The 14,898-nt window shown below is 42.8% G+C and overlaps 1 protein-coding gene across 4 annotated transcripts in view; it reads right to left on the minus strand.

Annotated features, from left to right (window-relative positions):
• Positions 1 to 1,088: 1,088 nt before the first annotated feature.
• LOC148038439 (CA-responsive protein) overlaps positions 1,089 to 14,898 on the minus strand; it is a 46,514-nt gene continuing 32,704 nt past the window's right edge. For all 4 annotated transcript variants that reach the window (XM_087672051.1, XM_087672031.1, XM_087672046.1 and 1 more), the window contains 5 exons: positions 10,459 to 10,511; positions 10,246 to 10,333; positions 10,069 to 10,167; positions 1,689 to 1,819; positions 1,089 to 1,610 (listed from right to left, as the gene is read on the minus strand). In XM_087672051.1, coding sequence (XP_087528177.1) covers positions 1,544 to 1,610; positions 1,689 to 1,819; positions 10,069 to 10,167; positions 10,246 to 10,333; positions 10,459 to 10,511 — 438 coding nt within the window. In that variant the 3' untranslated portion in view covers positions 1,089 to 1,543. The remainder of the gene's footprint in view (positions 1,611 to 1,688; positions 1,820 to 10,068; positions 10,168 to 10,245; positions 10,334 to 10,458; positions 10,512 to 14,898) is intronic.

A 14,898-nucleotide genomic window follows, 5' to 3' on the forward strand; every position in this document is an offset into this window, starting at 1 on the left:
TGACTACACCAATCAAGCACAATGAAGCCAAAACCAAAGCATATAGCTGATCTACAAAGGGCTCATGAAATTTATTCCAAATGAAAGCTAACCAAGCACTCTTTGTGCATTGAGCATGGTAACCAACCTTTTATTACTAACGAACTAGGGCTCTTTTTATGACAACTAAAGCATCTCCTTGTTTTTGCACTTTGTTACGGGTAGGAGGTAGCATATTTGAGTTGATATCAAATGGAGAATCATCTTTGTAAATTTCATTTCGAATTGATCTTTTGAGGTTCATCGCAAGCCAAAACAGTCAAATATTGGGATGGGACTGAATCTCATTAGAAGAATTCTAAATAATATTTGAGGATCCAACTGATTTTGGGACTAAACCTCATTAGAAAAATTCTAAAAAACATCTTAGAATCGAAATGATGAACTTTAATGCATCCTGGAATCAAGTAAATATCTAGTGAAGCAATCCACCTCCACCAATGGAAAGCTATGATAGACCGCCTCTCATAGGCCATGATAGACCATGTCTCAATCAGGTCAGAGGGCATGATAGACCACGTCTCAGCCTGTCACACCAAGCATCTTTTGTTTGTTGCTAAGCAGTCATTGACAGCTTTTGTTCAATCTTTATGTTCACCTCTTCTCGTCCCTTATAAAAGACCATACCCTAATTCTTCTGCTTCACCATGGGTTTACAAACTCAAAGATGCAAATCTGATTGCCATGCTGTCTATCCCCTCAGAGGATGGAATAAGCACTCAATCCAAAAACAGATTCAACAGATTCAGGTTAGATATAGGGCTCTCTTCAAGGAACAAAGCACAAGCTTTCTATTTCTCAATAGGCTTAGTGCAACCAGGGCCAACATCATTCCCACATAGTGAAGGTCCTTTAAGAAACACATCAGAACATCATAACAATCATCCAGCTATGGCCGCATGATAGAGAACCACACAAGCTTCTAGTCTGTCATTCATAGTTGGTTTACGGATAGTCAAGCAAACAAGCAAAAATCTGAGCTAGAATTGCACAGAAACTGTTAAGAATATTTTCATCATTCCTTTTCAGGATAAATAAAGTTTGAATCAGAGACAAAACATGAACAAACAAAGAGACTTGCTGCTTCAATGGATAGATCTCACCTTTATGGAACTGGCATTTCCTGTCAAACAACATTCTTACATATTTTCAGATGGCAAAAGAATGAAACAGATGTACAAAGGAATTGCGCTGGCCCATGACTCCCTCTTAGAGGACCCAAGCCTGTTCAACCATTTTCGACATCAAGTCATACGGTAACCTGTCTTCATAAAGAGCCGAGCTCCAGGCTCCAACTCGATAAATTGATTTCGTGCATATTTCTCTTCTCATGCCCTACTTTAGCTGGAAAGAAATCGGGAAACTGGCCACTACGCAACTAGTCAGTCTAGATTCATCTTTAAAATTTGGTAACCCTTGCTGTTATTTGGATTAGTAATCTCAATACATCACTTGATTTTCATCTTAGCATCATATTCGGTATGTGTTAAACATATCTGTGACCTCAACAGACCAAGCCATCTTTTCCTCCACTTGCTTGAATAGACGATCGAGAAAGGCCATGCTTTTGCCTATGAAATCCAAGGCCCACATGAGACATTATACAAGATAATTTCACGTAACATTACTCAAGTTAAGATGGTCATTACCAGAAAGAATCCTTCTTTTCCTGTGCAAGCAGCTCTTCAAAAGACATCTCTGTGCCATCTGGCTCCAGTTTCTCTATCATTTGTCCTGTGTGAGGCTGTAATTCGAAATGGGCACGCCCATACTCTAACATCTATGCAATCAAACCACCAATCATCTCTCTCTCTCTCTCTCTCTCTCTCTCTCTCTCTCTCTCTCTCTCTCTCTCTCTCTCAAGGTAATTGTATTAATTAGGAGAAAAAGTACAAGACTACAAGATACAGGATGGCTCTAGGCCATCATGCGTAAAAGCAGAGACATCACACTGAAGGTACAAAGCAAGCAGAGTGAGTAAAGGAGGGTAGAAGAAACTGCAGTGTGCCAAGGAAGCAGATCCTGTCTAGGGAAAATATCTGTTGACTCAATCACATCTAACTACCAGTGAAGAATCCCTTCCAAGCGGGCTATATGACTCTACACGCCCATTGAAGCATCAAAGATGAATGCATTCCTCATGGTCCATATGTGCCGACAACCCTAGAAGCGCAAGAAAGGAAAGAGCACTTTCATTACCGCCTACACAAGGTCCACAGGATGTCCAAAGACCCAATCCTTTGAATACATCAATAGCCCAACCCCACCCACCCCCTCCCCCCCCAACACACACACACACACACACTCTGTGTGTGTGTGTGTGTGTGTGTGTGTGTGTGTGTGTGTGTGTGTGTGTTCCATAGTGGGTAATTGTATTGATTATGAAGAATGTAAAAGAGTCACATGACTACTAAAGTATCTTACACACTCTTTTTTTTTCGTAAAAGGTAATTGTATTAATTACGAAAAAAAGTACAAGATTACATGATTACAAGATACACGATGGCTCTACGCCATCGTGTGCAAGAACTCTCTCTCTCGCTACAAGAAGTAAACAACCCAAGAGTTACAAAAAGTCATGGCAAAGACGCAGCGGAAATTGCCATATGCCAGGGAAGTAAGTCCTCCCGAGGGAGCAAGTCAAAGAGCCGAATAAGATCTATCTACCAGAGTAAGAGACCTTTAAGCCTGGCCATGTGCCCCTGAACATTAGAGGCAGAATCAAAAATAAAAGCATTCCGAATGGTCCAGTTATGCCAACAGCCCCAATATCTAAGAAAGTGAAACAAGATCTTCATATGTGGCTGTGTCGGTGTTGGGTATTTGGGCTGCCCAAAAACCCAATCAAACGGGCGTAGCGAGAAACTGACCACCGCGTGCCAAACTGCCGACGAGAAGGACCAGATTTTCTTAGTGAGAGGGCAAGAAATAAATCAATGACGAGCCGATTCCACACTGGTGGTACAAAAGAAACAATTGCCATTGGAGATGCGACGCTTGGAAAGGGCTGAAGCCAACGGAAGACCACCAATCATTACCCTCCAAAGAAAGGCCTTATATTTGAAAGGTGTCTTGTTCAACTAGGCTTCCATCACTGTTAGCCTCCACCACGACCGAGATTTGCACAATCCCCAAAGTATCAGCTTTAGTAACCAGCCATTGATGATCTTTAATCAAAAGATGATACACTTGGTTAGCTGAAGCCTTTTCCAAATTCAGCCAGCCTGCAAGGTCCCAGTCTTGCCAGGGATGATCCGAAGCAAGGGAAGGAAAGGGTTGTCTGCTCTGGAGCATCATCAAAAGCTGTCCCCATAAATCCCTGTATCCACGAGGGATCCTGAAAAGTCTCCTGGCTGTACGAAACGCTATCAACACATTGCGACTGGCAAGGGTGGCATCTGCGACCGAAGTCAAGCCCAAACGTGCCATGCGGTTAAATTTTGGTCTAAGCTCATGTTTCCCTTCCCAAGAAAGTAACTGCGAGACTGCCAACAATTCCAATTGGAAGGAGTTAGTGGCTAAACGGTCCTCCGTTGGATGCCATTGAGCCTTCTGGAGGACCAGTCTCCATGAACATACCAAATGAGCAAGCAAAGATGATGAAGGACTAGAAAACGGAGCGTCTGCATTAAGAACATGCCACCAAGAAACCCGAACTTGGGTATTACCATGCAGAAGCCCGAAATCCTCAAGAAAATAACGGGCTATAACAACCCACGGGTGATGATCCAAGCACATGGTGCAAAGACCAACGGAGTGCCAGCATATGAGTTTTGGCATTTAATATAGCCCCACCACCCATGCGTTTTGGAGTACATGCATGCGACCAAGAAATCCATGAAATGCCTACATGCAAGGAATCCTTCTTCCATAACATGAAATGAATATACTACATAAGAGCATTCAATGTAGTAGTAGTCCAAGGCAGCAATGGCAAGAAATATGTGAGCATTGGCAACATAATTGTCTGAGCCACTTTGAGGCAAACATGGAAGGGCCAAGCCTATGACTTCCAATACAGAAATTTCACTGCTAGTTTTTGTGAAATCCACAGTAGGAGCTGCTTTGGCAGCACATCAACACCCAAAGGGTACCCAAGATGCCTGACAATGAAACCACAAGGAACAACCATTCCTTGCCAGTCCAATGACTGAAATCCGACTTCGTGCAGCTGAGAATAGCTGATTTCAAAGCATTGATGCGAAGACCAGAGGCCTGACCAAAGAGAGCCCAAACATCTAATGCTTTACGAAGATTATCCTTATCCGCACGCAGAATCATAAAGCTGTCATCAGCCAAGGACTGACCAATGAAGTGCTGTCCAGAAGGAAGAGACAATCCAGCCAACTACGAAGAAGCTGCCAGATGAGCTAACATCGAAAGAACTGGATGAGTCGCAAGGGCAAAAAAGAGAGGACTCAAAGGGCAACCCTGTCTCACAGAGCGGGCAAGGACAAAAGGCTCGATAGCACCTCCATTCAGCATGACTCGCGAAGAAGCCGCAACACTAATGGTGTAGATCAGACGAGACATCCGAGCACCAAAGCCCATAGTAGACATAAGTTCTGCAATGAAAGACCAGTCCAAATAATCAAAAGCCTTTTTCCAGGTCCAATTGAATCAGCACCACCTCCTAATTAGAATGCCTTGCATAGTCACTAGCCAGTTGGGCATTTAATACATTATGCAGAATGTTGCGGCCCTTAATGAAACCATATTGGAGAGGATGCACCAGGGCAGGAAGATGCTTATGGAGCCGATTCGCTATTAGTTTGAAAAAGATTTTATACATAGAACCCATCAAAGAAATTGGTCGCCAATGTTTCAACATAGACGGCAAAGGAACTTTTGGAAGCAGTTTAATAAGTCCTTTCCATGAGAAAGGCATGGACCCCGTTTCCCACACCTACTGAAACATAGCCGTCAATGGTTTCGCCAATTGGGTAGCAAAGACCTCAAAGAACTCATTGGTTGGACCATCCCAGCCAAGACTTTTATCCTTGGGCAAGTGTAACATAACATCCATAACCTCCGCCTCACAAATGTCTGCCTCCAACGTAGCTTGCATGTCTTGTGGAACCTGATTGCGGACCAGATCATAGAAAACTGAGCGGACATGGGTAATATGGTCTGAAGTGGAGAAGTGGAACCAATAAGGTCGAGGAAATAATTCCTACACATATTCACAATAGTTTGCGAATCAAAGACCATTTGACCTTCTACATCCTGGAGTCTAGTCATATTCTCTCGAGCAGGAGAGGCATGGAGAGCTCGAAAGAACTTATGCGTCTGACAAACACTGTCTTGCAAATTCTCCATCAGATTTTGCAATTTGGCTTGCTGATAAGATTTCAACTGAAACTCTCTAATAAGAGCAGCCAAACGCATCTCTAGTGACAGCAAAAAAACATCATCTGGAGTGTCCATCTGTAGAGAACAAACCAAAGCCAGTAAGTCCTCCACTGTCTGTCGACGCTGCCGACAAAGAGAGGCATGATGGATCCCATACTGCCAAGCAACCCGCTACACATTAGAGAGCAATCGTTGAAACGAAGCATTCCCCTCAGAAGAGAAGTCCAATAAGAATCTATGAATCAATTGCTGCATATAGCCCTGAAAGAGTGAATGCTTCAAATAAGACGAGTTGAAACGCAAAGGGAGTCTATCCAGAAATTGCTTAAAAGGTGCAATGGGTTGTGCAAGCATCTCAAGCTATAGACGGAAATGGTCCGACAAGGCATATTACTGCAACACTTTCATTTTGAGCATCTCAGGAAGAAAATCATACGTCTGCATTATGTACATGCGGTCCAACCGCGACCATATAGTCGCATACTGCGCAGAGTGGAAAGTAAACCCTGTAGAAGAAGGGTATAGCCAAGACCAAAGGTCTTGCTTAAGAACGTCACGAGCCAATACATTCCACACACGACTTTCCAAAGCGTCCATTACCGACTGCTCTGATGTGGACTGCGAAGAGTCAACACAGATATTAAAATCCCCCATCAAAAAACCCCTTCTACCGAGTGACAAGGAGGTCCGCAAAGTATTCCAAAGATCCCGGCGGGATAAAGGATCATTCGGAGCATAGAGGCCAAGTAACCGTAAGATCTCTCCTTCAAATACAATTTCAATCACCACAAAACGGCCATGCACATCATTTTTAACAAGAACCGACTGATATTTATCATGCACAATCATAAGCACCCCAGAATAATGCATGGCATGTGTCCCTGCATAAAACAAACGAAACCCATGGCAATCCACAACTTTTCATGCTTCGTCGTGACTCTTGTGCTCAATAGCACACAAGACATCCCATTGATTCTCATGCAATACAGTCCACATGGCATGTTGCTTATGGCGAGAACAAATGCCCCGCACATTCCACGTAGCTATCTTCATGTGTATTCAAAAGGAAAATCAAGTACGAGGCACAGCTTGCCGCAATTTATCCTTTTCTGCTAGAATGTTAAGGACTCCCTCATCCAAAAAGTCAGCTAACACAGCAAAAGAGTTCTGACGGCCAGATTTGGAGGTGGACGGTAGATCTGCTGTCTTGGGAATGGAACGTGGATCACGACAATCCCATGGGGTAATCACATTGCCTCTAAAATCAAAAGCCGATTTAGCAGGTGGACCCTCTAGACCGTCCATATATACTTTCCTGGTAGGCTGATGACGAGGAGCAAAGGAAGCCATAGCAAGAGCAATGTGCTTTGAAGACAACATTTCTTTCCTGCGCATATAAGTGCGCATGGAATCTTGTGGGGCAGTAGGCATAGTATCCGCCATACCAACATCAAACCTTTTACCTTTTTTTGTACGTACATCAACCCATTCATTGCCACAGGAATCCAAATCCGAAACATGTTGTTTACCTTTATCCAAAACTCTAGGTGGCTGGGTTGCTTCTTGCAACGGAGCATCGACCGTCATATCATGCATGGGCAGCACAACATGCTCAGTATCTGAAGTCAGTGGCTTCTCTGGGCATTGAACCATAAAATGCCCCAATTTTCCACACGAAAAGCAGTGCCCTGCAAAGTTACCCCATTTCAACCGAAAGTGCAAAGGATGCATACCTGAGCAATTAAGACATAACCAAGCAAGCCTTTTCCTAGCAGAGTCCTATAACATACATAAACGGTTGCGATTCATGGCCCTGAGGCTCGAGGGGACCAGAACAGTGCCTACCATGGCCATGGCGTCCTTTAACAGGGGCCAATAGACCGCCGGGCAATTTTACACTTCAACCCACACCGGGCATTCACGTTGAAGCAGGCACTGAAAATCTACCATTGGGCGCCATGGCACAACATGGACCAAACGACGATCAAAGAACAATGGCAATTTGAACAGGAGATCAGCACGATGCTTCTCAGATTTCAACAGCACCTCATAAAAACCTATGGGCCCAACAAAAATCTCTTCAACACACTCCCCTTATAGCAGACTGTGAAGCCACTAACGAATACAGGAAAGCACTGGGATCCTGCCAATGAAGAAGAGTATAACAGCACGTTCATAAAATACTGAAAATGAGCGCAAGACAATTTTCGGGTCCACAGTGGCTTCGAGAAATCCTGATTATGTTGCACATAATCGCCAAGCAGAGTGTTGGCAAACTCCAAGAGATGCTCCCAGTCAACATCTTGAGAGTCCACAGAATCCGAGGCAACCTGCGCATAAGAACGATCCTGATGATCCATTGTCTCATCCAACGTATGCTTGGTGCGTTTGCCCGCAGGCTGGAAGTCAGGCCCGGGGGCATCTCCTCTGTGCAAGGAACCATATCTTCGGGTTCCTCTGTATCAGAATCCGGACCAAGAGCTGCCACCGTTTGGTCTATAAAAGCCATATCCAGACCAGCCATGTTGTAGCACTACGTGTGCTGGTCAACGGTCGAATCAGGAGCTCACAGGAAGCAAAACGGCCCAGGCCTTGCTCTCTCTCTCTCTCTCTCTCTCTCTCTCTCTCTCTCTCTCTCTCTCTCTCTCTCTCTCTCTCTCTCTCTCTCTCTCTCTCTGTGTGTACAGATCAGTGGGCACTCTGGCTGAGACGCTACCTCTCTGACAACTGTCGGGCTTAAGGTTTACAGCAACTAGGCGCCTCGACACAAAAGGACAAGCATAGGCAGGCAGAGCCATGAACAGCACCACAGTCGAAGGAAACGGGGCGACTGCAGACGTGGTAGCGCGACTGGGCAGAAGACAGGGCAGGACAGAAGGCGGGGCGAAGCAAGGCGGCGCTCAGGATCGGGACGCAAGAAACGAGGGCCCACGAGACTGAAGGGCGACGGCAAGGACCCCTGCCCCCCGAACAGCCAATGAATGGCGAAACGGCGCTTACTGATGGCTAACAGCCGACGGATGGCGAAATGGCGAACTGCAGGGACGACTGACGAGCGGCGCTTACGTCGTCTGCACGCCTGTGGGAGAAGCCAATGGATGGTGAAACAGGGCAGGCGGCAGGTCGCGACCACAATCCTCTCTCTCTCTCTCTCTCTCTCTCTCTTTCTCTCTCTCTCTCTCTCTCTCTCTCTCTCTCTCTGTGTTTTCCATAATGGGTAATTGTATTAATTACGAAGAATGTAAAAGAGTTGCATGACTACTAAGTATCACACAAAGAGATTGAAGAGATGGCAGCACACCATAGGTCCAGATCATCCTTGGTAAGAAGAACATACTCGACGGTGCTCAACTGCCACTAAAGGAGACCTCACAAACGACTCATATTGCTATGCAAGCCAAAATTTGAATCAAAAGATGAAAGCATTATGGATTGTCCAATTATGCCAACATCCCCTGAAAGTGTGGAATGTGGAAAACCACCATACATGTGGCTGCACAGATCCTGTAAATTTGGGGTTTCCAGATACCCTGTCCTTCAGATGCATAGAGCTTCCAACAACTGAATGCCAGTTCAAGACAAGAGAGACCATACGCATCGAGCGACCAAGCAAGCCAAAAACCTACGATGAGAGGCCTCAGCTGTAGTACAAAGGTGGGATTCATTTGAGATGGTGTGTCTCAACAGGGCCACAGCAAGCAAGAGACCATCCATCAACATTCTCCAAATAAAGACTTTGCATTTAGAAGGGGTTGCACCATCACTATGGATTTCCACCAAGCTCTGTCCTTGCAAAGACCCCGTACAAAATTGCTCTTATTCATAAACCACGTGTGATCCTTGAAAAGCAAATGATGTATCTATTTGTTGATGCTCACTCTAAGATCAGTTGACTATTAATTTTCCAATTCCAAGGAAGCTCTCCCTCCCTCCCCACACAGCCAGACTTCTCGAGGTGAATTCACTTCTTCAGACTATGATTATCATAGCTCCATATGGTATAAACATCTTGAACAACAAGCCAATGTAACAAGGCATTTAGCCAAGATACAACCATCAGGGAGGACGCCCAACATGCACCTTTACAAACACTTGCTACTTGGGAGAGAGTTTAGCAGTAATAACCAACAGCTGGTATTCCATGACATCAATTAGCTCCAAACCATCATCACGTGTGAAATTCATGGGGTAGCTAGGTGTGTGACTACTGCCACTTTGATGGTTTCACATGTCACACACCTAGCTATCCCATGAAATCTAGAATCTTGCATCTCCATAGACAAGCAAGGCTGTAACCACTTACCATATATGATTTTCACAACACAAAACAGAGTATGTGCATGCATAAATGTAAGGCATACATCTCTCTTAAACCATATCACTTTGGAACTAATAGAAGAAATCTTTCAACTTGTCTCTGCTTGTACTCCTCTAAAAACTTCCAAATAACAAAATGCTCAAAACAAATTTATATATACTCTTCATATTGCAGAATCCTTGGTTATAAACCAATTTATATATTATCTTTCTCCATGTTGCAAAATACTTTATTGTATACCTCAGAATATCTATACTCACGAAGTTTCACATGTATACAAATGAGCTGTATTTACCCCAAACTTGGCATTGATCCTAAAATGTAATGCAGTGAGAAAGTGCTCCAATTTCTTTTCTTACCTTCTTATAGGCAGGAGACAGTTTCAACTGCTCTTGTAGCCGATTATATACAACAGTATCTTCCTCCAACTTTTTCTGCTCCATTTCTAGACCATATATCTGTTACCAGAAAGTCCACCAAGTTTTATAATGTTCAAACAAAATTTATACAGACAAAATGTTTTAAACGCACTTTACCTGCCCACACAAACGATCAAAAGAAGACTTGTCAGCCTTCGTAAGCAAAGACTTGGCAATGGTAAATCTGCGTTGGATGACTTCAGACCTACATAAGAAAATCAGGACAAATCATATCAACAACAGTCGCAAATACTTACGAACTTGACAAGCGATGCAAAAGTCTTTTCAAGATCCTTTGAAATGTACTACAAAGCTAGTCAAACTGCTTACTTCTGCTGAAGAGAGGCCTTTGCTTCCACAAGACACGTTGTAAAACGTCCAACCTGTTAAGCAACTATCAACCCTCATTACCATTATAGAAAGACATTTATAAAAGGTTACCACATATCCAACTATCTATCACAAACTAGTTAATCTTTAGTTACCCTTATCAGCTACAACCAAGGCTTCCTTTATAAGGCCTGATAGGCCATTGTCACCTGTATGGCCCTTATGCATGTATAACCTAACACTACGCGCAATTGTACGTCTTTGCATACTCTGTGAGACAAGGTAGCACTTTTCTCTCTAAAATAGAAGCTGATTGTGGCTAACCTTAGCACAAAGGAGTTGGACTGACTTGAAGCATGCTTTCTTTACCAGTTGACATTACATCTATGTGCAAGTGCACACCTTTGCGCACAAGAAGAACAAATAGAAAGAAAGGAGTTGGACTGATTAGAAGCACACTTCCTTTTCCCACTTGTCATTACATCTATGTGCAATTGCATATCTTTGCATAATCTTTGCCCACAAGAAGAAGAACAAGTAGAAAGAAGAGAGAATGGGTGTGAGGTGTCCACTAGTCTCAATCCAAGGCACACCTTTTAGTAGTCCATCAATAGGTTTTCCAAAATGACACCACCTAGCGCTCCCTTGGAGTATCACGAGGTTTGTCACTTAGGCCTTACTGAGTCTACATCGCAACGGAAGAGTTCCAATTGAACCCACTAGGATCATCTTGAATTTTCGGGTTCCTAAAATCAGATGGGTCTCCTAACAGCCAGCTAGCGTCAGTAATTTTGAGTTCCCACTTCCTACAAGATTACTCGAACTGAAGCAGACTTTCCATTGCACTTGGTTCAAAGAGAATAGGAGACAGAGGGGAGTGCGATACGTCAACCCTCCTGCCCATAAGGCAAAATCCCATTCCAACCCCCTAAAACAATGTAAGTCGGTTCTACCTAACGAGTAATTTATCGTCTTTCTATTTCTATGCCGATTTAGAAAAGCTCCCAGCTAACCGAGACCACCCTACCGTTGCACGGACCCGTCGAGGTCACGCCTACCCGCTTTCCTTTGATGATGGTATTATCTTTAGTTTTATAATTACCTACAATACATTTATTGAAACATATACAACCAGCTTCCTTAATTAGTCCGTTAAATCACAGGTTCCTTCACGTAATTTATTTCACGGACACACATACAACTCAAACAACCCTTGAATAAAAGCAAATTCCTTTATTATATTGAAAGTTTATTACAATTTCTATCTTTCCGATCTTGCAAAAGATATACAAAATTCCACGAGGGTATTCTGTCCATCAAGATTCCTCCCTTGTAACTAGTATTAGGGTTCTAAGATTCCATCCTGGGTCACGAAGAAACTTGTCAAATTCTAGGAGCAATGCGGAACTTACGGCTAGAGCCCCCCCGGCATCCGCATTTCCCTACTGCTTAAGACTATCCCTACGAACAAACCTTTCCGCTATGGAGCCAGTCTAAGCCTCTCGAAATGATAATCATGACCTCCTTGGAATAAAGTCTCGCAACTAGCTTGGGGGTAGCCTAGCACGATCTTTTCTTTTATTCTGTTTGTCAATGATTCTAGCAAACACAGATAATCCTTTCAAACAATGACAATCACAATGACAATCACACCATCATGCAGTTCACAGCTTTACATAGCCAAGGTAGATCCTTAACCCTAGGTAGCCTTACATTCTAATGAGGATTCTTCTTCCCATGAGGAAGTGTTGAGTACAAATCTTTCAACGTTGTTAAGCAAGACACAAATTTCCCGTTTAGGACTAACTTACCCAACACAAGTGAATTTCCTTTAGTTGGTACTTAGAAAAATATTGTTACAATAATTTAACGAGATGATTTACAAGATTCTTTAAATAGACTTTTACTAATCTCGAGCGCGCATAACGTCCTTTACTTATTTCATGCAATAACCTCCTACAACTATTTTCATCATGATGCTACGAATTTTAATCTCGATTAATCTATCTACAAATCATAAGTAGTAGTTAACCATTTGTGTGTATATTAATACACTCTCTAGATGAAACTGACATCTCATGTAAGTGTAAATATGAAAGTTAATATTTTATGTACTTAATTTTTATATGGATGCTCTCTATGCAATCTAACAAGTAGTTCTTGTATCAATTAATGCAAAAGCTAACATTTTATAAAAAATTTAGTAAAAATCTTATTATTTTATGTGCAGATATGAAAATAATAGCCTATTTCAGAGATATGAGTAACCTGGTTTGCCACAACGATATTGAGAATTAAATCTTTGCTTGCGCTTGGATTGGCCACATCCAATGTTCCATTATAGTCGCAATTTCAACAACCTCAAGCATTCTTGTATCTCTGACAATACCCGTTGCAGTGGATTTCATGGTCTTTCCGCCTCGTTGCTTTGGAGCCATTGTTCACAAGCCGATTCGAGAGATAGAGAATGTGAAATGAATTCAGGATGGAAGAGCGTGAGAGCAACTTGCCGAGTTGAAAAACGAGACAAGGGGAGGTTGAGTTAATTCGTTTTCTCTCTAAACCCCTCTCTAATTCCCTCTCCCAACCTCTCGGGATCTTATCCCCTCTCTTTCTCTTTCTAATTCTCCCCCTCTCTAGCTCCCTCTTGCAATCTCTCAAGGGGATATTCTTCTACCTTCGTCTTTCTTCCTTCCTCTTGCTCTACACTTCCAAGAATAGCCTCTCCCCTCTTGCTCGATCCTCTTCTAACTGCTCTCCGTGCCTCTTATTTATAGCTAAATTAGAGAAAAAGGGTTGTGGCTAAGAAGAAGAGCTCTTTATGGAGGGGATCTTGGCGAAATCAGCAATCTAAAGTTTCCAAGATGCAATCTGATGGTTCCGTTGGCTCCAAAAGGGGGGTAAAATCCCAGAATACCTTCTCAAAAATCTTCCAGATCACTTTTTCTTCTCCCCGTTCGGAGTGTTGTTTGCTACTTATAAACTGCAATCACGACTACGTGATTTCGCCAATCCTTCTTTTTGCATTAAATCTCCAAAATTGACTGAAAAAGTCACTTTTTTTTTTTACATGACACCCAGTTTTAGAAGTTACCATAGCTTTTTAGGATATTTACAATAAATAATATCAAAAATATACTAGTTTTGTCCAAGCCTTTATATCCCAACAACCTCCCACTTAAAGGTCCGATATGAACCTCTAGCTAACCAACTCCCACTAGTCGAATGCAATGCTCATGTTAAGCTCTGCTTAGACTTTTAGTGAGAACATCTACAAGGTTATCTTGTATTTTAATCTTCATCAATGTGATTTGACCATCTTCTAGAATCTGTCTGATAAAGTGATATCGCACATCTATATGCTTTGTGCGTGAATGATACATGGCATTCTTAGCCAGATACATTGCACTCTGGCTATCACATCCCAAAACTACAGTACCCATAGACATATCGAGATCATCTACAAGTCTGCTCAACCATATAGCTTCCTTAGAAGCTTCAGTCGCTAATATGTATTCATCTTCAATGATACTCAGTGCAACAATGTTTTGCAACCTAGAACACCAAAAAACAGCCCCATCAGCAACTGTAAAGACATGCCCGCTGGTGGACCTACGAGTGTCCAAGTCACTTGCCATGTCTGAATCACAATAACCCTGCAAACTAAGTGCACCCTGCCCATAGCAAATACTTTTTCTTTGTGTACCCTTAAGGTACCAAAGAATACACTTGACAACCTTCCAATGTGCTTTGCCAGGATTTGACATAAACCTGCTAACAACTCCCACTGCATGAATGTCTGGACAAGTAGCAACGCATAGCATACATAAGAGAGCCACAAGCCGATGCATAAGGAACTCCCTTCATAGCATTTGCTTCCACATCATCTTTCGGGCTGTTGGCTTTGCTAAGCTTGAGATAAGGAGGTAAGGGTACCCTACAAGGCTTAGCTTCAGCCATGTTAAATCTGTCCAGTACCTTTCCAATGTACTTTTCTTGAGATAAAAACAGCAATTTCTGCATTCTATCTCTACGAATCCTCATGCCCAAAATATGCTCTAATCTTTCATGGAGAAAGCTGATTTTAGCTGATTTTTTAGAGCATCCAAGCTAGTCTTTCTTTTCCCAGCTAGTAACATATCATCCACATTCAAAACAAGTATTATGGGGCTGCCATCTGTATCCTTTTTCATGTACAAGCAATGATCTGCATGGCTGCGTGTAAACTCATGAGATAGCATAAAAGTATCAAACTTTTTGTACCACTGCCGTGGTGCTTGCTTCAGCCCATACAGGCTGCGTTTTAGCTTACACAACATCTGTTCTTTTCCAAGAACTACGAAGCCCTCGGGCTGTTTCATGTAGATTTTCTCATCAATGTCACCATGCAAGAAAGCTGTTTTTACATGCATTTGATACAGCTCTAAATCCAAAACAGCA

This window comes from Lygodium microphyllum, chromosome 3 (genome assembly GCF_053477565.2).
Source record: "Lygodium microphyllum isolate KBCC chromosome 3, Lygodium_microphyllum_v1.1.10, whole genome shotgun sequence".
Classification (NCBI taxonomy): Eukaryota; Viridiplantae; Streptophyta; class Polypodiopsida; order Schizaeales; family Lygodiaceae; genus Lygodium; species Lygodium microphyllum.